This window comes from Sinohyriopsis cumingii, chromosome 13 (genome assembly GCF_028554795.1).
Source record: "Sinohyriopsis cumingii isolate HCF-2022 chromosome 13, ASM2855479v2, whole genome shotgun sequence".
In the NCBI taxonomy this organism is placed as follows: Eukaryota; Metazoa; Mollusca; class Bivalvia; order Unionida; family Unionidae; genus Sinohyriopsis; species Sinohyriopsis cumingii.
Genome location: NC_142973.1, coordinates 60,882,072 through 60,909,010, shown reverse-complemented (window position 1 = coordinate 60,909,010; position 26,939 = coordinate 60,882,072). Strand labels below are relative to the sequence as shown.

Below are 26,939 nucleotides of genomic sequence, written 5' to 3'. Positions count from 1 at the left end.
TACACTTGGGCACATGGAGCCTCTGTTGATTTGACGTTTATCTCTAACAGCTGAAGTCATTTAGACATGAGCTCTCAGGGTTTCAGTAGATCAGTATGGCCTTTACACCATTTTCAGATGAAGAGAATCTATATATGGCAGCCAGTTTTACTGCTGAATAAAATCCAAGTCCTTTTAAAACACGAAACACCACTTATGTAAAACCACTGACCTTCCACAAGTAACTGGCAACATTCTCATTTGCACATTGGAGGCAAGTAATCACATGAGAAGCATCTTGTACCACTGCCATGGAAGCCCCTCAGATCTGTATCACAAGACAAGCATCTTATACCACTCTGCCATGAAAGCCCATCAGGCCATAGGTATAAGTCTTATATGAAGGACTAGAAGTGGGAGATAGAACCTGTGACAACTGGATTGAAAGTGCATAATGTTACTGCTAGGCCATCAGTAATGACGATGCTGTTGACAATACAGTTAACTGCAATGACATTAATTTTATGAGTGCTCTGGGAAAAATGATTTCTAGACTTTCATCCATTTTTTAAAATCTGATATAAAAATGTTGCTATATTTTGTTATAACTTTATATTAGTCTTGCAACAAGGCGTAAAAATAAGACATTAGTAACTGAAAAAGATGTTCTTACAAGAAATGATGTGTAAAAGTAGACAAATGATGCAACATCACTTCAACAGGCATCATTGTTTTTTTTCTCTGACAAATCATAAAAGTTTATCAAAACATTTATTGGAAAAAATAATAACAATGAATCATAGAATCTGACCACACATTTAAAGCAATGCAAGATTTAACTATTATTCTAATCAAAAGCAGCATGCCTGAGAACAAAGAAAAATAGCAAGACATATTGATCACTTTAGGAAACACAGAATTTAGTAAGGATACAAATTCATGATTTCTGTATTAGAATGAAAATATCTATTATAAAATCTGTATTCATGGATGTTAAATTAGTAGGTATTAACTGACTGATCAATGACATCTACAAATAATAAGCCACCATGAAAATCTGGGATTTCACAGTATCACAGACATACTTCGCTGCCACAAAAACAAAAGGACAAAAGACTAATTATAATGAATGAATATAAATAAAAATATGCAGTAGATTATATGATGTATATGAATTCAGTAGATTACCTCCAGCCAGCTGTCATTTAAATCGCTTCTGTCCCCAACCCAATATTAAAATCGCTTCTACTGCCCACTAACCCATAGCCAGAAATTATGTTAAAAATTATACTTCTGTAGGGGACAGTGTTTCTCGATTAAAACACATCTGACCATGGATCATAATTTTTAAAAATTCTGTTGTGGGGTGGTTGAATTTGAAAGTGCCTTCCCCCCGGGGGGGTATATGTTTTACTGGAACAGCCATTATCCCTTCACCTGAAATTATTATTGAAAGACAATTTATGTAATCAGAGTATAAATCTGAATAAACTTGGCACAATTTTAAATATTAATGAGTTCCCTCTAAAAAGTTTTTGCAGGTGTATGAACCAAAGTATTTCCTATGATGATAGTTTTAATTGGCCTCAGTGTCTCCTTCAGTTATTGTTGTATGAAATTATTTTAAAATGGCATCATCGTGACTTTTCACATGGATATGAATGATAGCTTTGTTGATGGTTTTACTTCTTTTTGCAGTTAGCCAATTTCATCTACTGGTGCTTCCTCGCTGATGTACTTCTTTGTGATCAACATCGTCTTTACAAGGCTAACCTACACCAACACTTAGATTTAGAGATGGAAAAGATGTAGTGGCAACATTTAAAGACGTATTGCTTTTTTCTCTTGCAGGAGAAGAGACTTGTATTGAAGTCAAACCAGAGACAAATTGTCACTTGTTCATATTGTCAGCAACATCACCATATACAGTGTCTGGTCTTCTGTCTGAAATTTCATTTAAATGATCATTATTTTCATTGTCAAATCATATCTAGCAAGTTAACAGAAGCTTTTCCTGTAGTATGGGGAAAAGCTGTCAATTTTTGCATCAGGGATATTCAGGACAAGAGTATATAATATTATCTATTTGAGAAAGAAGCAAATGTTGCATTCAGCTAACATTATTTTGGGCTGTTCCATTAAAACTTACATGGGACCCAGGGAAGGCACTTTTAAAGTGGGGTACTTGCCCATTGATGCAGTTTAGAAATTTCTTTTCATTTTAATAAGAACTCAAAGTACCCTGGCATATATTTTTAAAAAAACTGCCTTCCCTGGGTACCATATATGTTTAAATGGAACAACTCTTGTCAGATTTAAATGAATAATCATCGAAAAAGGATTTTTAAAAATGCAGTTAGCAAAATATACCAGTGTATAGATTTTTCTTCATGGGTAGAATTTAAGCTAGCCATAAGTGGGAGGCAGTATATTGGTGTTTTTAAGAACGAGTCATTTCTTTGTGTACGTTATCCATGGCAGATGGTGTTATTTAACAATAATACATATTGTTTGACTTTTTTATCATTTGTTTTTACCTGTATATAATCTGATTACAAAATTTGATCAAAATATCTTGGTCTCATTCATTAATAACAATTCTGACCTTTTAAGACAAGGCAGATGTCTATTAATTATAGCAATAAGGCTACATTGGTAAAAATATGACAAGTATTAAGGACTTCGTAGAAGGCTATTTTTAGTTCTGTTGTAGACCAGGAGAGCTTATGGGATGGTCTGTAGTGGATTGTCTGTCCGTTTTAGCACAAGCATGTTATTGATACTCCTCCTAAATTACTTGGAGGATTGCCATTACATGCACATTCATCCCATGGTCTATTTGGTTCTAAATGAAAATGGTACCATTTGAACATCCAATATGGCCACCACAGTAGCCGTCTTGAAAACTTCATTATCACTATTCCCATTAATTAGAAGGTCATATCAACATGAGGTTTTCAGTAAAAAAAACCAATAGACTTGTGATGTTTAGTTGGTCCTAAATAAAAATGGTGCCAAGTTGATGTCCATTTTGGCTTGTTGTGGCAGACATCCTGAAAATCTACTATTGAAAAGAAAGAGAATGTGATGAGTTTTTTGACAGAACTTGTGATGTCTGGTTGGTCGTAAATGAAAATGCTGCTGCTCAGACATCCACAGAGGCTGTCTTGGAAATCTTGTTATTACTACTTCTCAAGGGTCACATCAAATGAGGTTTTCACTGAAAGACTTTTCCTGTTTAGTGGTAAATTAAAATATGGCAATGTTGAAAATGTTATTTCTACTTTTCCAAGATGGCTGGTCATATCTACATTATGTGTTCACCAAAGACTTATGATGATCAGGGTTCATACGGTCTTCGAAGGTCATTTACAGTTTGGGAAAAATGAGGTAGCATTTTCAAGGCCTTGAAAGTTTGGGAAAATTGAACATATTACCCTGAGGTCTTTAAAAGTCTTTGAAAATTGAAATAAACCCGAACATTTTAATTTCTTTCCATAATCACAAATAAAATTGTTCAAGGTTGTTAGATTTGGATGTAGTTGAGTTTTCCTGGTTTCTTTCTTTTGATGACCCATTCAGTTTCATTTCATCATGGAACAATATTGTAGTATTTTGCAATCGTTGTTTTCTCATATAACATAACTTGTATAAATATTTTTATAGCGAAAATAAGTCTTGGAACTCTGTTTGTGGTCTTTGAAAGTTTGGGAAAAGTCTTTGAATTTATCATTCAGAATTCTGTATGAACCCTGATGATGTATAGAAGTTGGTCATAAATGGAAATGGTGCCAGTTTGATAGTCATTGTAACCACCATGGCAACCATCTTGAAAATCAAATTACCAGTAATCCACCAAAATGGAAAATCGCATTAACATTGGGTTTCCACCAGAAGACTTCGTGTGTCATGCTGGTCCTAAATGGAAGTTGTGCCAGTCTGACGTCCATTGTTATTGAAGAATATCAGAAATGGTTTCAACACTCCATACTACTAGGAAGAAACAGTCTTACCTTGTATTCCTGGAAATTCTCTTTGACCAGTAGAGCATCAGTCTCCTTAAAGAATTATTGTTGCTCATTATCACCATACATGCTGTGAAGATCATGTTATATGTTTAGCACAAGATTGCTGTATGTTGTGCATGGACAACCTTGTTGTATTTGTTGGATAGTTTTCACACTTTTTATGGGTAAGCTATACCATCAATTTACAGTCCCTACAAAAAGATGGGCTGTGCCACTTTTCAACTCTCCTGTCTCTCTGCTGCCAACCATAAGAACACCAGTGTACAGTTATAAAACACCTACAGTTTGCTGTTTCTTACCAGGGCTTTTCATAGGTCTTTGTTTACATCTGTGGAGAAGTATAAACTGTTGCAGAATTTTATTTTTATTATTTGGGGACCTATCTGTTAAAAGTACACAAAAAATGTCTTTTTGAACCAAACCATGAAATTTGATACTACTGAAATTTCGGTATTTTCCTTACTTCTTAATCATAACGATGATGCCCAGAGGTTATGTGATGACCATACAGGTCAAACCAAGATTTATGGCAATATCCCAGCATACAAAAACAGCACAAAAACTAAATAAAACCATGTAATTTTGTTAAATGTTGAAACAATTTACATTTATTTTACAATAACATTTTATGCAAGGTATCAGACTTTTTTAATGTGTATCAAACTGTGGCAAGTTTTGACAGTGACATACACAGAGCTATTAATTCAATTCAGGCAGCAGGAGAGCAAGTGCTTAGTAATGCTCACCTTAATCTGTTCATACCTAAATTAGTACAAAGTATGTATTATGGTGCATATTATATTGGGGCCTGTGTATTGGGACTTTTGTATCATGGTATGTAATATACTATGATAATAAGTTGTAATACACAATTCTATGAAAGATGTAAAAAAAAATTGATGGGATCCCAAAATCATGACACCAGTTGAAAGGGCATTTCAAGGGACAATACCAGATAACATATAATGTATAGCTTGGCATAAGGTGACATGTTTGAACAAAGGAAAAATGTTTCTTTATACTGTGCAACATGATGTTTGTCAGCAATTTGCATAACTTGATGCCTTTTGATGGTATGCTGTTGGTAATGACTTAATTACTCCAAATTTTTTATATTGTATCAATGCTGAAAACATAATTTCAAAAGAAGATGAGCAAGAAATTGGAAGTTACAATCTTTGTCTCTGCATTTGAATTTTCATTCAAGCTACAAAATGTTATAGTTGTTTTGGTTTGTGTGAAGTTTATCCATTACTGTGTACTGGAGATGATTTAGAAAAGTGGTTAATTAAGTATGGTACAGTTTTTGATATTGCCTAAATTTTTATTATTACAATTGACACAAGACATTTCATTCTTTCCGTAACTAGCTCAGTTCAGCAATTATAGTAAAATGTCATTGATAATGTACAAATTTTATTCACATTTGGACTTTGTTTTCATTGGTAAAAAATGTGCCATGGACCACATTTTCTTTATTGACAGGATGTACTCATAATTTTCATGCCTAGTTTGATAATGTATTTGAAATTATTTTTTGAATTTATTGGTTTATTATTGGTATCTGTATATAACCATCATTCATCTGTGAACAGAATGGTCCTGGTTATGACATCACAAAACTTACCAGTACAGGTGTGATTAATTAAAATAAAGATTGGTAGGAATTGTCAAATGAGCAAGTGTTATGATTTTTCCTGACCATAAGTACAAAATTTCAGTTAATATCACCTTTTATTTAGTACAACCCAAAACAATTCAGAAAAAAATCTACAGTAAATTAAATATGATGGTTGACTGGTTTATATTGATTTTTCAATTTCAGCCAATTTTGAACAGTCGTTACTGGCACATCAAGATCTTTTGCTTGCTGTTGGCTTGAAATCTTGAGATCATGCGTGGAATGGACATGCTTTTAGTAGACATTAATGCAGTGCCATATCCAGATCTTTACTTTTCACATCTGGGTGTAGATTATGTGCGATCAGATAGGTCGTATGATATTACCATCCTGTTAATTAGTAATTAAGATCCTGTCCTACAGATTTAAAAATCCATACAAGACTTGCTGTTATTATTCAGTAATTCTAAAAGTGCACTCATCAAAGATTTACAAAATATTTATACTTAACCGAATAGTGATATACTGAAATGACTTTTAATAGTTTACACAGCTTGTATTTCACTTATCTTGTGAATATTTTCCCATGCCTGATAGTATCATGCACCATTTCTTGCATTACAAATTAAGAGAAAAAGTTATAAATAATTCAGAGTTTTTTGTGAACATTAAGATTTTTTTTACATACAACAATGTTTTGTATGTCATTAAATGTATTGTACCTCCTTAGTTTCAGGTATAAAAAAACACATTATTTTAAACAAATAGGACAGATATTCGTCAGTTGAGTTTGATTTTTTGTAGTAGTTCAGTCATGTATATTCAGAACCACTTATTCAGAAAAACATGGCTTACATATTAAGTGAACATACTGCAGTTTGACTGCAAATATATTAAGTCTTTGTCATGGCAGATTCTGTAACAAGTTTAAAATTAGTTGTTGCAGTGTTACAGTTGGCTTATTAAATACAAGGAGTGAATGTTTCTATTTGATTTAACTTTGTCTACTGCTTATGAACATTAGTAAATAAATTGGAGTCTTATTCTATCAGGAAGAATTTAATAATTTCTTTAAGGAAACTTTTCTGAAATAAATGATGTTCTTAATAGAAGATTGAAAAGTGCAAGGATTTTCTTGATGCCTTCTGATGTACCATTTCCAGATGACAAATTATAATGGTACTGTGAATTTGTTGATGTTCAGGAGTATCTGTGGTGGCCATTAAATTATTTGATTAGGAAATGGATCCTAATGTCTCTCCAGAGAAAAATCATTGTTTGTTGGGTCTTTGAATTCTTGGTCTTTTGCAATCCCAAAATGCACAGAAACTTTGTAAAAAAAAAAACAAACCAATACTGCATTGTATCCAGAATGATGTGTACAAACATAGTGTCAGGGTGATGTCTTTTTTTTTTCTTCTGGGGTGTGAGTTGGGGGTGGCGCACTCTCTTGATGCTGTTTTTTTTATTTTCATTTTAATTATAAATTAGGAATTTCTTAATGTTGGACAAATTTCATGTTTGCAGAATAAATTATAAGAAAGAATAGCCCAAATGTCAATTTGGAAACAGAGACAATAAAAGATAACCCCTCCCCCCATTTCCTAAAATATAGGAATACTCCATGAAATGAAATACTTACAAATATACAAACTTAGAGATGCAAAAAATTTTCAATTCTAAAATATATGGTCATAATTTATATCAGATAAGAGAGCTTTGGACATCATCCAGGCCAGTAATTTGCCCTTCAGACAGACATTGAGTGATGTCAGACCTTGGGGTATCTCTCGGTAATTTGACTTTCAAGCCTTGGATAAATTGGGTGGGAAATGCAAATTTTTAGCAAGGCCTAGTTGGACATTAATTTATCAGAAATGAGATTCAGATGTTGATTTTATAAGGAAATCACGATTTGCATACAAGTTTGTTTACAGATGACCATCAAGAATTGTCATGGGGTTCATGTCAGACCTATGGCATAGATGTATGTGAGCTATTGTGCCTTGTGTTATTAAAAAGTTGTACGTTGTGTTTCAGTGTTAAGAATATTTTTTGTGTGCAACATCTCTTTGAGGGAGGTCTTGGAAAGTAATTATTTCATGGGTATGATTCATACTACTCTGATCGCCCAAATGTAAAGTATGTAAAAAAAATTGTTTCTAGATTTAGTATCCATTTTGAATGCATTTTTTAGTAATATAGTAATGTTCTTTATTTGAACACATTTTAAAGAGTACAATACAGTAATCACATTTTTGATGTACATATCTGAATGAATAAAATAAATTCATGGTCGTTTAATATACCTTGTCCTTATCTATTAGTGTATAATTAAATATTATGATAGTGTTTTCTGTAAATTTCATGGTTGCTACAAACTGCCAATTTAAAGATTCAACAAACGTATTCTTTTTAAATTTATTTAGTTATAAAATACCATATATACTCACATTTAAGTTGAGTCAAACACAAACAAAGATCCTGATCTGAAGTAGCATAATGCGCATACAGATCAGAGTCTATATTTGTTTGTTCTACTGATTAATGTTAACAAACTACATTATGCAAGTGCAGATCTGGGTCTGTGCAGTTGGACTTCTTTTGTAAGCAAGTGTATACAGTAATAAATCTTTGCAAAACCAGTTATATCCACAGAAGTAAATGACATGACAGTGTATCTGATACAGATATGCATAACAGAAGATGCGTAAAGGGAGAATGGTTTTATTTAATGCATGTTTTTTATGTAAATGTATTGTGTGATGTCAGAAAATAAATACAGTATGGTATGTTAATAGACAGCGTTGTTGTCATTATTAATACAGACTAAAAGAAAATCTTGAGGTACTGCAAAGCTATTTTCCAGGGATTTGATTAGAATGGTATACTGCATGACTGAACATGTCCTTTATATTTATTTATATATTTATTTATATATATATATATATATATATATATATATATATATATATATATATCGATAACTTGTGCACAAAGGGGTCCACAAATATAGACTGCACTAGAAGTGAGGGTGCAAGTTACTGAGGGACCTCCAAAATTTGAAAAAATCCACTTAAACATTGAGAAACTTTGATCACAATTATGACTGAGTCTGTTAATTTAACGTAGTTTATTTTACATACACAATGACATTTTTAACGGTGTCTGATTGATCAAATGACGCGAGTTTACCCAACATACGACCGGGGCCGCTATATTCTAAGTTTGTAGGATTTGCGTGCCATTTAACTTTTCTTTTATTCCACCTCCTTTATTTGATTCAAAAGACATATTCAACGTGGTAATACGAAGGAGACCAGCTTTTAATTCAGTGCAGAAATACAACAAATGCTTCCGCAAGTCAGTTATCAAAACGTGGTTGGCACTTAATTAGGTTCTCAGAGAAATGCTTGCAGATTTAGCTGTTATGGTAGATTGACACATTGTACGTTTAAATACACATTGCATTTATGATGATTACACTTAAGAGAAACTAAAAGATCTAATTAAAACACAAATTTCACTAAACAAAAATTATTTAATTGGTATTTAAGTATTAGTGTACTGCCTAAACTAGGCGTGACATTTTGATTCATCGAAATTTCCTTGATTATCTTTAATTACTATGTACTAAGAATGTCATATGGAAAGAAAATTTAACCAGTTATATTACTTCTTATTACAAGTTGATAATTTCAAAATGTTAATTAAAATCTCCAGGTCCTATCTACTGTTTTCGACTATAAAATGAGCGCTATATCATTTCAGTTTCCAATTTTGATTACGATTTTCTTCAAGTTAAATAAATAGGGATCAATTTTTGGGGTATTTTCTGGTTTTAAAAAAAATGGAATCCACGTCATAAGCGGGAGTGGTGTGTGTGTGTGTATATATATATATATATATATATATATATATATATATATATATATATATATATTTTTTAAAGTATCTGAGCATGAATGCCTTTCAGAATTATTCAGATGATGCCAACCCATCGTCAAATAAGACTATAGTGCTAAAAATTGAAGAAAAACAACAAAAGATTATGCACTGAATTTAACCTAGAGGGCTTTCAGATTTGTATGATTGATGAAAATGCACCTCTAAAATATAGGGAGAAACAAACATTTACATAACTTAATGTGTTAATAACAAAAGTGAAGAGCAGATTTTGACCAACTCTTAAACAAGATATGCTAGAATATGGGCCCTTTCAGTACTGTACAAAAAAGGATGTGCCAGCAGATATGGATGTAAATAGAAAATCTAGAGAAACCTTGAAACAACTATTTTTCTAACAGGTACATCAAAAGCATTGAAAGAAATTTGAACAGAAAGCATTTTACTGACCATATTTCTTGACTAAATGTGCTTGGATTTGGCTGTAAGGCAGATTTCAGCCAAGTGAGCACTTGGGCCTCTTGTTAATTTTGATGTCGCTTTATTTAGTACGATCCATTTCTATTTGATGTAGAGTACTCTAATTGCTTGCTTGCTTGAATACTTGTGTTCATTGGACTAATTCTAGTCAAATTATTTATTGATTGGGTAATGATTTGTTGAACGATTATGCCCAACATCATAATGCACAAGTAGTTGCCATTTAAAAACATGCAAGGAATGCATGCTTGCAAAATGGTAACAGAATTGAGATATGTATCAAGTATATGTATTATATACTTGGCCTAAATTCAGCCATTGATTCTAAAGTGTAATATCTTACTATCCAAGTTAAGAAATGGATATAAAGTGCAATTATTGTTAACATTTAAGTTGAAAAAATCGAGGCTTATTGAATTCATCTTAGTAGAACTTTTAGTTCTTTAAGTGGATTAGTAGTGAGCTATTTTTGTAGGACTTGAATGAGGAACAAGCAAAATTTCAGGAATTGATGACCTTCACTTTTCATTAAAAGGAGGAGAGTGTAGTTTTGTAAAAGAAAGAACTGTGTATGGTGGTGATACAGTAGATGTGCTAAGGTACACATGTAAAGAAATACATTACTGAAGACAAAAATACATGCTGACAATAGAAACTAGGTGAGGTCTTGTCAGTATAAAGCTAGAAACAAAATATGGGTTGAAAATTCAGCAGTTGCAACTCCACTACATAATGATAAAGTAAAACCTGTCCTGAGCAACCTTTGTTGTGACAGTCATTTACGACCACAGTTGTCATGAATGGATTAATTTTACATAAATGCAATTCTGTCAATGGCCAACTGCAGAATGCTACCAGAGACCATGATTTTCAGGCAAAAGTGCATTAAGACACTGCTATGAATGACTTTTACTAAAGCAAATGAACACTGTTTATCCATGGTAACCACAACCATTTACAGTCATGATTTTTTAAAGTGGAATTCCGCATTTCTCCTGACTGGAATTAGAATTTTCTTGATATAGTCCGTTTTTTATATCATCTTCGATCCAATTTTTAAAAAATGGTCTGTCCGGTCCCATTCTGCAACAACCCTTGTATATTATTCGTTCCATATATTAGGTAGCACACGACTCTCGTAAAGAGTATTTCGATTGGTCAAAGGTTTAAATTCATCCAATGAATCTTCATGTAATGAAAACTGATGGCAATGGAAAGAAAGCCTGCAAAACATGGTGTCCCAAGTTGTTGAGAGAGAGCATGACATGAAAAGTTTAGATAAAGGTTTAAAAAACATGAAAATGGGAATGGCTGGAGCGAAACGTTGATGGAAATGTAGTTGGTAAGTATAAGAAAACTGAACACTAGACGACTGGCATTTTGTGACCTTTGCAAGAAAGATCTGAATTATGGTAATCGCAGTTGGAAGAGTTTGGAACAGCACCTACAAAAGAAGCTGCATACGACAAAACTGAAGCATTTGGAAAAAGTGCAGTTAATTACTATAAGAGGAAAGATTTCTTGCATGAGAGCACAGATGTAGCCCTCAGAATATGTGCACTGCATGTTGCCAATAAAAGCACCAGCTTGAAGGGAAAAAGGCTGCCATTGAGAAGGAAAAAAAATGATTGCACATTGAGCCAAAAAAGTCAGTGGTGACAAAAAAGGAAGTATAAAGAAATCTTTGCCAAAGCTGCAAAAAGAGCTAGACTGGCGTATCAACAGGTTGTGTCCATTAGAGAAAAAGACAAGGGAATGTATGGGATTATTTGTATCTATAGTCTGACTCTACATCCCTGTTTGTACCCCCCTACCGATTTCAAAAACGAGAATGTTTAATGTGATAAAAAGTGCACAGAACTAAGTCAATTGAATCATTGATTACCTGACTGTGACCAGAATGGCACTAATGCTGGCATCCACTGCACCATTTTTCATGCTTAACGGACTTTCCATACTAACAAGGCGCCATATTGCATACACTATAGGCTAGTTTATTTCCATCAGACAACATAATGACGTAGTTCATCCTGTTTGTCAACTGACGCATAATTCCGTAAATTACATAACGTTGAGGGTTTGGAATTATATCCCTTTACATATATGAACATAGAAATTAAACCGCTTGTTAAATCCACATGAAAAGCAAATTTGTTATTATTTTCCTTTGGTAATCTTGCACAAACCTGTTGTGAGAAACCATCTGTCTTTTGAGACTGCTTTTCGGCAGAAGTCTCAGATGACTGGTTTTACTTTGTATGAAATTGGCAATCAAATTCCAATTGAGAAATGTCAGGATTGAGCTGCTTTTCAAATTTGATTTAGATCCAATAATAACTAAAGGAATTAATGTGTGGAAACTAAAGGAGGTGGGTGCAGCAATCGGGGGACTGCAACTCTGCTAAATGGTGAACCTGATTGAACACTGAAAAATCAAACTAAGCTCAAGTGAAAAGATAAAGTTACTTATCAAGGGAGTTATTATGTGGAAAGGACTGTTGGAGAGTTGAACAATTGTGGAGCAATAACCCTGCTTTAATGTTGCTGAACTTGCTGAAAATATACTAAAACAACTCTTGTAAAGTTCAGCTGAAGTCTTTCAGCATTGAGCTGCCTACCTAAATTTGTGTAACATCAATGAAGGTATCATTCATGTGCTGAAGCAAATGTTGGATATGGAGGAGTCTGAAAATAAGGGGCCATAATTTGTTTCTCTTGAGTTTCCTACAATTTTTAAAAAAAACAATAAAGGTGACATTCATGTGCTGAAAGAAATGTAAGAGATGGAGCCAAAAGCTTGTCATCTATATTGAGCTGCATATGAAAATTGGTTGAAATTTAACTAAAATCAAGTTATCATTTAGAAATAAAAGTGAATGGTCTGACATTAAGGGACCATAATTCTTCTAATGTAGAAAACTGATAATCAACCTCAACCAAGGTCCTATCAGTATCAAACTGTCTACATTTGGTTGTCATCCATCATAAAGTAGTAGCATGGAAATGAAAGTGGATTGATCCCATGATCAGGGGCTACAACTCAGTTAAATTATGTTGAATGTTGACAATCTGCTAATGCCTCATCATTATGGATCTGCCTATGTTGGTTGAAATATACCAGTTATGGGAATTGTTGTATGGAAATGAAAGTGGATCGATCCCATGATCAGGGGCTACAACTCGGTTAAATTATGTTGAATGTTGACAATCTGTTGATGCCTCATCAATAAGGATCTGCCTATGTTGGTTGAAATATACCAGTTATGGGAATTGTATGGAAATGAAAGTGGTTGAATCTAACAATCACGGGCTATAATGGCTAAATGATACAGGACACTGACAATCAAACTTAGCTATGGGTCATGAAAATCAAACTGTAAAAATGGTTGGGTCTGACAATGAGAGGTCATAATTCCACCAAATGACGATGCATAAAGTTGTGGCTCAGACTCTGTCAGTTCTGTGTCAATATCAAGCAGCATGCCCAATTTGGTTGAAATACAATAATCAAAACATTTTTTATGCAGATGAGAAAGAGGATGTGTAGGACAATCGGGGGGCCATAAGTGTACTAAATTATGATGAATAAGATGGACAAAGTTAGCCATGGTCTCAGTATCAAGCCACACCAATTTGGGATAAAATCCAATGATGATGAAGGAAATCACTGCGGAAACAAAAGTGGGTGGGTCTGATTATCTGGGCTGGAAATATTATACGATGACACAGAATGCTGACAATTACCAAAGACAAGGACTCAGTATCAAGCCCAACACCAATTTGGAAGGAAATCCAATGATGAAGGAATTCACTGCGGAAACAAAAGTGGGTGGGTCTGATCATCAGGGCTGGAAATATTATACGATGACACAATCCTGACAACTGAACTTAGACAAGGACTAGTCAGTATCAAGCTGCCTAACAAATTTGGTTGAAAACTAATAATTAATGGAGTCGGTATGCAAAAACAAATGTTGGAGGGTCTTAAGGGAGTTTATATTTTCTGTTCACAATGCCAAAATATCCTCAAACCTGGTTAAGCAGTATGATCTCATTACTGTTGTGGATTCCATTACAGACAGCCAAAATAAAAGACATGTATGTACACAAAAATCTGGCAAAGATTGACCCCAACCCACTCCCTGTACCTATGCATACTTTTTTACACACACCCCACCTGCATACATATGCTTAATGCCCCCCCCCCCCCCCGAATTCTATAGAACGGCTTATATTTAATCCACACAGAAACAATCAAGGATTAATAATATTAACATGTTTAATAAAACAGATAGTCCACCGACATTGAATGTCTGGCTGCATCAATCAGGGTTATGGTGGCATACAAGTGACCTCTCCCACAGTCCTACTTCTCTGGTAGCTGTGGCTCATTTGAAGGCCAATGCAGACAAATTAGTATCGAGGTTTCACCCCCACCCCCATTTCCTATGCGTATGTACATTATCAGTAGACCCCCCTATATGCAAACATGTGCATTTGGGTTAACCCCCCCCCCCATGCATCTGTACTAATTGGACGGCCCCCTTTGAAAAAAGTGTCATGTTCAGTGCACTGAAGTTTGTGCATTTTGTGGTTGTTGGCTAAAAACATGCAACCGAATGGGGGGGTGGGGGTGGTATAATAGAGTGATCTTGGTCAGCTATCCTACTTTTGTTTACTTATCATCTCCAGAACTCTTTGGAGACATCTTAATGAAACTTTGTATGTTTTTATCCTGTGAGAAATGGAATCTGTATGATCAGCATTGTGTCTAATTAACAGCTGTAGAACTCTTTGAGATATTTTCACAAAACATGGCATGTATTTATGCTCTAAGAGTTATTACCCCATTTTTATATGCCTGCCATTACATGGAATATATTATGCTGTAATGTCCTTCTATTGGCTTCCTATTTGGTTTACACACGGTAACTCCAGTTCTTCATTCTCAACCATTACCAATCTTTTAAGAAGCTTGCTTTTGGGGCTTGGAAAAAATCCATTACTTTCAGGCTCAGAAGGTTAAGGTCATGTGACTTAAAGATGAAAATTATTTCTACACAGTAACTTGTCTACCAGAGACCCTGGCCAAACTTTGTAAATAGTTTGCATTTTAGATATAAAAAAATCAATTGATTTTGGAGTTGAAAAGTCAGAAGTCAAGAGCACAGATTCTAAGAAGTGTTTTCTGCACAATATATTGAGTTGTCACATTCCTTGACCAAACTTGCATTTAAAACAGAGAAGGCAACCTTTTCATTTTGAATTTAAAAAAGTCGAGGTCAAAGGGACTGAAAGACAGAAAAATGATTTCCACATGAGTACTTAAGTTCTGCTCCATGTACATTGACTAAACTTTGTAGATGGCTTGAATCTAAGACAAAGGCACCATTTGATTGTAGGGTTAAATTTCAAACATCAAGGTCAGAGGGACTCTGAGAAGGAAAATAGCTTCCACAAACTAATTCCAGAACCTTGTGGATGGCTTTGAATTTGAGATAAGAAAGCCACATATCTATTTTGAGGTTAAAAACCAAGGTTACAGTTTCTGAAAGAAGAAAATGATTTCTACAAAATAACTTGACATGGCGGCCATATATTGTACTATTTTAATTTACAGTACTCTTCTTGAAAATTGTACTTACTCTTCATTGGGTTTTGTATTTATTCTTCAAGCACTTACCAAGGAATCCAATTGTAAACGAGTACCAGTTGTAAAAAAAAATGCATGTGATAACAAGGAACTATCATGGGTACTGAAAAAAACCCTCTAAACTTTAAAATATATCATCTCTGACAGTGTTTTAAAAGTTAAAGAATGGGTAAGGATATATTAACTAAGCTTCATGTGTGCATATGTCTGTCTGCTTCTCTGAGATAAATTTAATATTGGAGTACTCTAACAACAATAACCGGGATTTTGTAAGTTAAATAGTAAATGTTATATGCATCGCCCATCTTATGTTTCCCTTCTGACAGTTTTAATGTCTGAGCTATCGGATAAACTATGTGATACATTGTATGTTATAACTTGTTGACATTTCTTCTCAATATTTCTAGCAATTAAAAGGTTAGTCTAAACACACAAAAGGTGATATTTGTCCTTGCAGTGACCTTGACTTTTGATCTAGAAGCCTGACTATGGCACAAATTTTGTTTAAATATTTCCAGTACTACAAAAGTTCAGCCTCAGACAAGGCTACAATTGAGAAGTTAGTGTTCTTCTATTGTGACCTTGACATTTGTGTTAGAACCTGATTATGGTATCAGAAACACCGATTAATCATGATATATCTTGGTCAACTTAAATGCCTCTCCAGTTGTTCAAAAGCTACAGTTTGGTAAATAAATCAAATCAGAAAGTTACATTTTCTCTGTGATCTGGACTTTTGAGTTAGGGACCTAACTAAATGTTTTGTAACACCCGATAGTCGTAATGTTTATCTGGATCAAGTTTCATCAAAACCTCTCAAAGGCTTGCAATGTTATGGGGCAGACAAATAAAGATTAATAGACAGACAGAAAATGCTGTAATGTAACAGTCATCTCAAGACAGGAACACAAAAGGATCAGGAAATTGTACACATAATAACTGGAGTATTTATTTTTGAGTGATCTTTTAAACAGTACATAGTTTATTAACTGATATTCTTGGAAAACAAAGTTTCCAATACTTTCCAGTTAATGACACACCATAACCTTTTACATCAAACATTCAATATGCACATAAAATATTTGAAAATAGGAATATGACAATCACAATTTATTGAATAAATAATATGGTACTTTTTTACAATCAGCAGTATTTATACATATCGCAGCATATTTCTTTAAGGACGGATTATCACAGCATTTCTTTCCAGCAAGAGAAATAACAAGACAAATTAGCCCAAATTTGGTAACAGCTTTAGAAATTGTTTTATATTAACTGACAATATTTTATTATGGTCTCTATTCATTGGATTGATAAATACATGTACATTGGATTGATAAATACATGTACATTTATGCATGAATTCAAGCTCAAAAATCAGGTGAGGTTTATATTAAGATGAATAAATCTGCAAATTGTTTTTACTGGGATGTCAACACTACCATCAGACATTGGCATTTAAGGCAAATCAGAATATGAAAGACCATGGGAGTGAAGTACCTTTCCCAGAGATGCAAGAGCAGCTCGTCTAGGCAGGATTCTAAAGAACAATTCAGCTTTCAATATATAAAGTTATTCATGTTTTAAAAAACGGAATATACTATTATTTCCCTTTGTTTCAGTGCTTAACAAGATAATCCCATCCATTGAGAAATCTCTGACATGGCAGTATTTGTAATTTTAGCACATTAATTACTGAACAAAGGTACTTTGCAGTAAAATTAACAAATTCATTGAACTGCATATCTTCCTGTACCTTGACTCTGTTAAAAATAACAAATAACAATTAAAAACATTTTCTTGCAAGTTTGATTAAGACATTTTAGAGACATGTACTTAACTTTTTATGTTAAAGCATGATGACAAAAGTAATAAATCTAACATCAGAATGAATTAACTTTTCTGAGCAACTGATCTCATGAGATGGTAAGATTATTTAAATTTACATTCAAATCATCTAAAAATTATGCAAAATAATAATAAATTGATAATGGAAATACAAACAAACATAACATAAATAATGGAACATTCATTAAAAGGATAATTTATGAAGTGCTGTGTAATGTACATAAGTAACATTAAACTTTGTAAAAGTTGCGCAATTACAGATCATTGGAGCTAAAAAGGCACTCTCTTTGTGTCGTATCCACAATCTCATTTATTTCACTGAATGACTGGTTGTACATGCAATACATTATACAGTTGTACCTCCTTATAAAGCCCCTCACCATACCTCTGTCCTTTTTATAATGCTTGTATAGTCATGGACACCATTACATTGGTTCCTCACTGTATGTACCTCTTCATACTGAGGCCCATCTTTTAATGCTGGTAGGGTCATGGATCCCATTAAATAGTTTCCTCAATTTAAACCTCTCACTATACTGAGGCCCCTCTTATAATGCTGGTAGATTCATGGATCCTATTGGTTCTTTACTATATGCATCTCAGTGTACTGATGTCCACCTTCTAATGCTCGCACGGTAAGGAATCCCATTATATAGGCCCTTCACTTTAAAGTGCTGAGGGCTGCCTTTATTATGCTAATATGGAAACAGATCCCCTTAAATAGGCCCTTCACTTTAAAGTACTGAGGCCCACATTTAATGTTGGCATGATAATGAATCCCATTAAATATGCCCTTCACTTTAAAGTGCTGAGGCCCACCTTCTAACGCTGGTATGGTAACGGATCCCTTTAAATAGGCCCTTCACTTTAAAGTGCCTCAGTATACTGAAGCCCACCTTCTAACGCTGGCATGGTAATGGATGCCATAAAATAGGCCCTTCACTTTGAAGTGTCGAGGCACACCTTTTAATGCTGGCTCAATAGTGGATCCCATTAAATAGGTCCTTCACTTTAAAGTGCCTCAGTATACTGAAGCCCCTCTTATTATGCTAATATGGTCATGGGTAATTAAATTGGTCCCTCACTATAAAGCCCCTCATCGTAAAGCTTGCACAATCATTCGGTTATTAGAAAGTCATGTGGAGATGTCTTCTCTTGTGTTTCTAAAAGTCTTGTATATGTAATGTATGCATGATGTACAAGAATGAATATAAGCCCCAATGCCTGCTGTAATGCAGAAGTGACTTATTGTCTCCTTATTACTGAAGACAATGCAAGTCCCAAATTTGGATTTCAGTCTAAAATGTGCCCAACTTGTTCTTTGGTACACAAGTGCTCTTTACTGTACTAAATAAAACACTTGAGACCCTGGGTGTTCAAGTGGTCTAAGGTACTCACCTTTACAGCTCACTCACACAGCTCATCTTTGTCTGCATGAATTCAAGAATTGGCTAGACCAGTGTAGGTATGTGAGAATGTTTGCCAGTAGCTTCTACATGGGTTGGTGGTTTTTCCATTGATCTTCCTCTACCAGATATACTGGCTGCCATGTGTAGCCTATCATGTGCTGAAAAATGGCATTAAACATCAAACCAAAATGCTATACCAGATCTATTACTGCCTTTGCCTTTTTAAGAAATGTTCTCCTACAGTGTTGTCTGGTAGGGTATAATGCCCAGGCCTACTATTCCCGACATGACAATACTATAGGAGAACCATATCCTTGGGAGAAGGCAGTAACAGAATTATAAAATGTTACAGGATGTGAAAAGTGGTCAATGATAAATGGTCATTTAAATCATGGTGTATATAAAGAATCTGTCACATATTGGCAATGCTAGCATATCTGGGACTAGAATGTTGCATTTAAATCTTGTCTTCATGGAGTAAAATTGTCCAGTATTAAGATTTACAGTACTCCATCATTATAACACTGTCCATAGGAGCCATGGAATATACCACCATATAGTGAGATCACCTTACAATGATATACATAATACAGTACTCCATCATTAAAACATTGTCCATGGAAGCCTTGGTGTATACCACCTTATAGTGATATATATTATATAGTACTCCATCATTACAACACTGCCCATGGGAGCCATGGAGTATACCACCTTATATTAAGACCACCTTATAATGATGTATATGCATTCATAATAATTTCAATACTACCTAATGAAATAGGATTTCATGACCCTAACAGCAATAATAAAGGGCCTTATGGTGGGTGGGAGCTGTATAAGGAGATGCATGTTTTGGTTAACAGAAATATTTATTATGCAAAGATACAATTATGCCAGGATATATTTTGTACCTCAACCCTTCATTTGTCCAAAGTGAATGAAAAGCAGGAATTTCAACAGCTAATATTTTGTTATATATTAATTATGGTGCAAATTACTAGAGAATGTTTGTGACATGAATTGATGAATTGGACCCTTCAATAAGGTGACAGTATAGGCATCATCTGTAGCACTATTCTGATGTATAACCTTGTTAAATTCATTCATTTCTGGCAGATGCTAAAGACAAAATAACATCTACACAATTCTTTCTAAACTTCATTAAATGGGAATTTGGAGCTGTTTACATTTGAGCTATACCTTGATAGATCCCATATTTTGTAGTTTACAGTAAACTTCTTAAAGGTCTTAGAACTTTCAGTCAATCTTTGCAAGTTTCAGTTTTTTAATAAGAATAAAAAGCTGTCTCTACAAAAATCAAAGTGCACAATTTTCTTTATTTATTTCATTAATTTTGTTTTTAGTGCAACCCCCTCCCGGGCATAAAACAGTATAGAGATTACAGTTAGTCTTGACAATCAAAATGTCATCATTTCAGCTTAACAAGTAATAATATATCATGATAAAAAAACTGGAATTCGGCATGCCTTCTAAATTATGCATTTTGAAAGATGCTTTATCACACATATCTAGTTTACACCTAATTTTGTGCATTTCCTCTGATCAGAATGCCATGAAATATCAGACCTGTTTTGCTTCATCATAACACTGGTCAGTTTTGTTCTGACCTTATTTCAGATTTCAGTCCAGAACATTACTGAAAACTTGATCAAAATGCAAATCATGAAGGCAACTGCAAGCATCCACAAAGAATGACTATGCCTGGAATTTCACGTCAGTTGGATGTATCAGTCGTGGCTAAGGTTGTCAGGAAATATCTTTATCTGTACTTTTTCACTGTTTCTTCTTGCCTAATTTGGCAAAAGGTCCCTTGACTGTTCTTGAGAGTGGAAGAAACTGACCTGCTAAATTCACCTTGTCGTCATGATCCTTTGTAATCATCAGGGAAATTTTGGTTGGAACAGTTTCTGCAAGTGGAAAAAAGAAAATGCAAGATCTGCAAGTAAAATGTAAATCTGAAATTATTTCAAGATACGACTTCAAATAAAATGTGACACATCAGCAGAAGCTGTAAGAAAAACAGATTTGAGATTTGTGTTTGTAAAACTAGTTCCCAAGAAGTCAGTCCATAAGGAAACAAATACGACAGATCAAGAAACCCCTCCCCTGAAATGGCACAAAAGTCTGTTTAGATCTCCAAATGTATATGGATATACCAAATTTTATTTCTTTATGCTAATCTCTTCCTCAGCAATTGTGGTGACAAATTTTAACTCCCCACCAAATAATCCAAGTTTAAATGTAAACAAGAAACTACAAAAAAATGCAAAACTAGCTTGAAAAATGAAAAAAATTATTTTGCTATAAAATAGTAAAAGTACAATTCAAAAACTGATAAAAATGTCGATATCGCTTAAAAGGCATAGGAATCATTAAGTCCTGATATGCTAAGAAACACATCCCAAATAAAATTTCATGTCTTATTTCTGTGACCATGCTAATGAGATTGTTGTGGTTGATGTAGGGGTAAACAGGAGCAAATTAAAATACACAAAGCAGGGATAAAAAAAGTATCATTTCGAACCTCCCAACAGCTACAAGTACATGGTGATCTATTCCTACATGATATAGGGAAAACTGCTGCATTGTTTTATGTAGCAACTTGTACAAAAATTAAAATTCTTCAAAGAAAAAAGATCAGAATGCAGTGATATCATGAAAATTACAACAAAAAGAGTGGTACAAATATCATAATAAAAATCTATGACAAATTTCATAAAAATTTGGTATAACTGCTGTTCGATTATTAATAATTAATGACATTTAATCATGTAATCAAAATTATTTCCTGATATGTAATCGAACTACAGAGATTTGTGGAGCATTTATTTGCTGATTCAGCACAATCAAAATATAAATCACAATATGTGGACAGAATTTAGTTTGAGTGAGCCAAGGGACAAAAGTTATTCAACATTCAAGTGGTAAATCAGAATTAAAATGATCAAAGCTGAAATAGGAGCTGTTCTGAATTTTAGTTATGTCTGCAAACATTTTTAGCCTGTTCTGCTGCTGTATGATTGAATTTTAGCTTGAACAATCACGGACCAGAAGAGCAATTATTTGTGTGGTCAATTGTTCATCATCCAATGTCAGTCATTCCAGTAACACAGGTTATCACTACTCCTCCTGAACTTCTTGGAGGATTGCCATGAAATGTTACACATACTTGGTCTAGATGGTCCTAAATGAAAATGATTTAGTTCAGACATTCAATTTGGTAGCCACAGTGGACATCTTAAAAATCTTGTTATCACTACTCCACCTGACTGGATGGTCATATCAACATGGGGTGTTCACTAAAAGACTTCATATGACATCTAGTGGGTTCTAAATGAAAATGGTGCCAATTTTACAATCCAGTATAACCACCACAGCAGCCATCTTAAAAATCTTGTTATTTCTACTCCTCCATAATAGACGGTCATATCAACATGGGGTATTCACTAAACGACTAGTTGGTTCTAAATGGAAATAGTGTCAATCAGATTTCAATATGGCAATCACAGCTGCCATCCTGAAAATCTTTTTATCATCACTCCTCCTGAATGAAATGTTATATGAAATGTAATATTGCAATGGGGTTTTCACCAAAAAGACTTCTGATATGGTTGCAATGGTGGCCATCTTGAAATCTTGTGATAGCTACTCCTCCTGAATGGGTGGTCATATCAACATGGGAACATGTGTTTTCACTAAATGACTTCTATGAGAAATTGGTTCTAATAAAATGGTGCTGCTCAGACAACCAATATGGCCACTACAGTGACCATCTTGAAAACTGCTGAAAGACTTATGATGTCTAGTTGGTCACAAATAAAAATGGTGCAGATCTGACTTCTGATATGTTTACCACAATGATCACCATCTTGAAAATCATAATATGGCTTCTTGCCCTGAAGGTTGGTCATATTGATATCGTGCTTTCACTTGAAGACTTCTTATGATGTCTAGTTGGTTCTAAATGGACATCATGCCAATCTGATATCTAATATGGCCACCATGACAGCCATCTTGAAACTCTTGTTATTGTTACTTCTCAAGAACAGGAAAGTCATATCAACATGGGATTTCCACCAGAAGACATATTATGATGTCTTTTTGGTTCTAAATGAAAATGGTATCAATCTGAAATCCAATGTGTCCACTACAGCAGCTGATTTGAAAACCTTTTTACTGCTGAACAATATCAGAGATAGTTTCAACACTTGGCAGATAAAAGGAAGGAACAGTCTTATCTTGAATTCCTGGAAATTCTTTTTGACCAGTAAAGCATCAATCCCTCGTAGGGGCTGTTGTTGAAATAGTCACTACACAAGTGAATGTACCAACATTTTAATGGTGTGAATATTTGTTGTGATCAAAATGTTATTCGATTTGATGATGGTACATGTAACATTATGAGAGAAGTCACTAAATGGAAAAGCATTTGATAATTACTTGGAGCCTGAAGAAAAGCCTCTGTAACCTAACCAGGCGAACAGTGACTTTTACTCCTTGTGATAAATATCAGAAAACTTCAAGACTGAACATGAAAAAACTTGTGAAAATGGAGCTTAATGCAAAAACATGAAGCAGATCCTTTGGGAACATGTATTTGGGAAAGTTCTACCTATGTAAAGACAAAAACTCCTTTAATTAAAGGCACGGCAATGTCGGTGATCAACCATGCTTGGGGATTTTTCTAGTTACACAAATTGAATAGTAAAACTGTATTCTTACTGTACTATAAGCTCAATGTATAGGCAATATGTGTATCACAAAAGGCCTTGTTTACTTCAAATTACTTGGCAGGGCCTTCAAATGAGAAAGTTCTGTTTGGGAAACCAAAGTTAGGAGATTATGGGCATTCAGAGGTCATTACTCCATTAAATGATGGCATGGAAATTAGGCTCATCCAAAGTCTTGTCAATATAAAGATGCATGTAAAATCTGGTTGAAATCCAACAATCCTTGGTAAAGCAATGATCCAGAAAGCAAAGTTAGGAGAAGAGACAACCAAAGGAAATAACTATTATAAATGATACTGAATGCTATAAATAAATCTCATCCAAGGTCTTATTAATATACAGATGGAAATGGGAATATTCTAAGTAAAAGAAATGTGGTGGAAACCAAAGGTAGGATGGGAAATCAGGGGCCATAATTCTTCTAAACTAAGAAGAAAAAAACACTGAAAATCAGTCTCCTTCCTTGACAGCTGCATGCCATATGTTGTTGAAATCCAGCAATCCTTGGTAAAGACATACCACAAAAACTGAAGTCATAGTACAGGCAAACAGTGAGCATAACTCCTGCAAATGAAGCAATGGAACAAAGAAAACTGAACTCATTCAAGGTCTCGTCAATGTCAAGCCACATTCCAACAATCCATGTAAAGATATAATGCAGAAACCAAAGAATGGAGGAATGGCAATCAGTGTGTGTACTCCCTGTAAAGTGAACTCATGAAACACTGCAAATTTAAGTCATTGAAGGTATAATCAATATAAAACTTCACAACAAATATGTTGCAAAAATCCAACAATCCTTGGAAAAGATATGTTCTGAAAACTGAAGCTCAAAGGACAAGGAATATAAAGTTATAATTCATGTCAATGAAGTTATGTGATGCTGGGAATCAAGCTTATTTAAGGTTTCATTAATGTAAAGCTGCACACAAAATTTAATTTAAGTCCAACAACGTTTGGTAAAGGTGGACAATCAGGGGCCATAACTTATCAATGACAAGCTGTATAATGAATTTGGTTACAGTCGAGCAGTTCATAGCAAATGGAAACCAAATTGCTGGCAGACAGACAACATGGTTTCTAAAAGTAGATATAAATTTTTGCATCAAACATCAATTACTACTTGTCACGAGGCTTACTCAAACTAACATTGTTAATGTCTTGAAAATTACCTTTCATATTTTGGCATCCGTTACATGATCCAAGTTTTTTTCCTATTTTTCAGAACTGAATTAAATAACATCAGAGGAAAGATTACATAGTTTCACTTTAGCTTGTATGAATTTGAAAACAAATCGGATGCAAAGTGTCCTTTAAAATATTTTTATTTCTCATGGAAGAAGAGATGCAATATAAGTATAATTTCACTTCATCAAGACAAAAAGAGTTACTGGACCTTTTATTTACACATTTCATTACTTTGCAAAATATCTCAGTTACATCAGATGTATAGAATATTAAACACTCAGAAATGGTTGATATAAAACTCATCAAAAACAAACTGGAGCAAATTTAATCAAAAACAAACTTTAGCATTACTAGATGCTTACTAGCACAAACATTAAGCAAACTAAATGTCAGCTAACAAGAAAATGCATCTTTACTGATGAACAGTAATCAAAGTCCATTTATTTAAAATTTCATGAGCAATAGAAATTATGTCAAAAACTCAGAAGAAATGTCCTCACTTAATAATTCTTCTGCCTCAAAATTGTCATATTCATATTATTTTATTTACTTTTATATATTTATTTTTGCTAAATTAGTTAAAAGGGTGAGTTGGGCTGTTATTTCAAATTAACATAATACTTTCAAATTAATTAGATGAAGTTAGGGAAAATATAATGCACACATACATCCCATGCTGGGTGGGGTGGCTCTGATGCTCTACTAGCCATATTAATTATTGGTAATTACAGCAGTACCTCACTGTTATACTTGGATACATGAACCAACTCATATTAAATAAGGGACCATGTTATACTGAGATACATTGTAGTGAGGGACCATTGTATTAGAGCACAGTCCCTCACTATTACATTAGAATCCAGGGCCTAGTCTGTTAATAAGGGACCATGTTATACCTTAGTACATTATAGTGAGGGACCACTGTATTAGAGCACAGTCCCTTGCATTTACACTAGGATCCATAACCAAGCCTGTTAATAAGGGCCCATGTTATACCTAGGTATATTATAGTGAGGGACCATTGTATTAGAGCACAATCCCTTACATTTACACCAAGATCCATGACCAAGCCTGTTAATAATGGACCATTTTATACCTAGATTCATTATAGTGCGGGACTACTGTATCAGAGCAGTCCCTCACTATTAGACTGGGATCCATGACCAAACCCATGTTATATAAGGGACCACGTTATACTTGGGTACATTATAGTGAGAGACTATTGCACAGTTAATGGGAGCCAGAAAAGTTTTACCATGTTATAAGTGAGATTATCTTATACTGAAGTAGGTTTAATGTCAAAACTACATTTATCCAAACTATGGGATCCTTGATCATACCCACATTACATGAGGGACTGTTTTCTATTTAGGTGTATTGTAATGAGGGACTACTGTATTACAGTACATGTAATTTTAATACAACTGCAAAATGGGAGTAAAAAGGTTATTTTATTTGTTTCTACATCACATGCACTGAAATGCAAAACTGTAGAACCAGATGTAGCATTGCATATCATGCGGATGAGGGTCTATGCCATGATTCACTTTACGATTACAAGTGAAATGACTATGTAGACCCATTATGCAACAGATTGCCGATGAGATGGGTATGCAACATACAGAGGTAAATAGACCAGCATCCGCCATTTTTAACCTGTAATGTACTGCATCATGGCCTTTGGTGAGAAACTTTTCGACTGCATCAGAAAATATATTTCATTTTTATTTAGAATACTGATGATACATGATTTTTGCTGGCATAAACATTCAGTGAATCCAACATCTGTGTGGAAACATTTGCTCTTCAAGCTTGGGCTTCAATGACCCCCTTGGGATTCAGTGAACAATGATACCACAAAAAAAACCCACCCATAATCCATATAATGCAAGATGCTATAGGGTTAGGGTACTAAAAGCTTTTTTTCTAGTTCTGATCTAGATCTTGTAATTCCAGATTGATGGGGCATATTAAAGAAACATTTCCAATCATGTACACGATATCCTGGGAATATATATTCTGACAGGAATGCTTCCAGCATTATAAAATTTATCTGGTTTAAATCAGCACATCAGC

At 34.2% G+C, this 26,939-nt stretch overlaps 2 protein-coding genes across 3 annotated transcripts in view; one reads left to right on the top strand and one right to left on the bottom strand.

Moving 5' to 3' along the window:
* The window catches only part of LOC149785677 (RNA-binding protein 1-like), a 33,352-nt gene extending 24,926 nt beyond the window's left edge, over positions 1-8,426 (top strand). The window contains exon 6 of one of the 2 annotated variants that reach the window (XM_089979507.1): positions 1,831-8,426. In XM_089979507.1, the coding sequence (XP_089835633.1) occupies positions 1,831-1,849 (19 nt within the window). In that variant the 3' untranslated portion in view covers positions 1,850-8,426. Of the gene's footprint in view, positions 1-1,677 lie in introns of both variants that reach the window. The other variant, XM_089979508.1, reaches the window with a different exon arrangement.
* Positions 8,427-16,600: 8,174 nt separating this feature from the next.
* LOC149785676 (uncharacterized) overlaps positions 16,601-26,939 on the bottom strand; it is a 256,710-nt gene continuing 246,371 nt past the window's right edge. Inside the window, exon 40 of the mRNA XM_089979920.1 lies at positions 16,601-20,852. Coding sequence (XP_089836046.1) covers positions 20,719-20,852 — 134 coding nt within the window. The 3' untranslated portion in view covers positions 16,601-20,718. The remainder of the gene's footprint in view (positions 20,853-26,939) is intronic.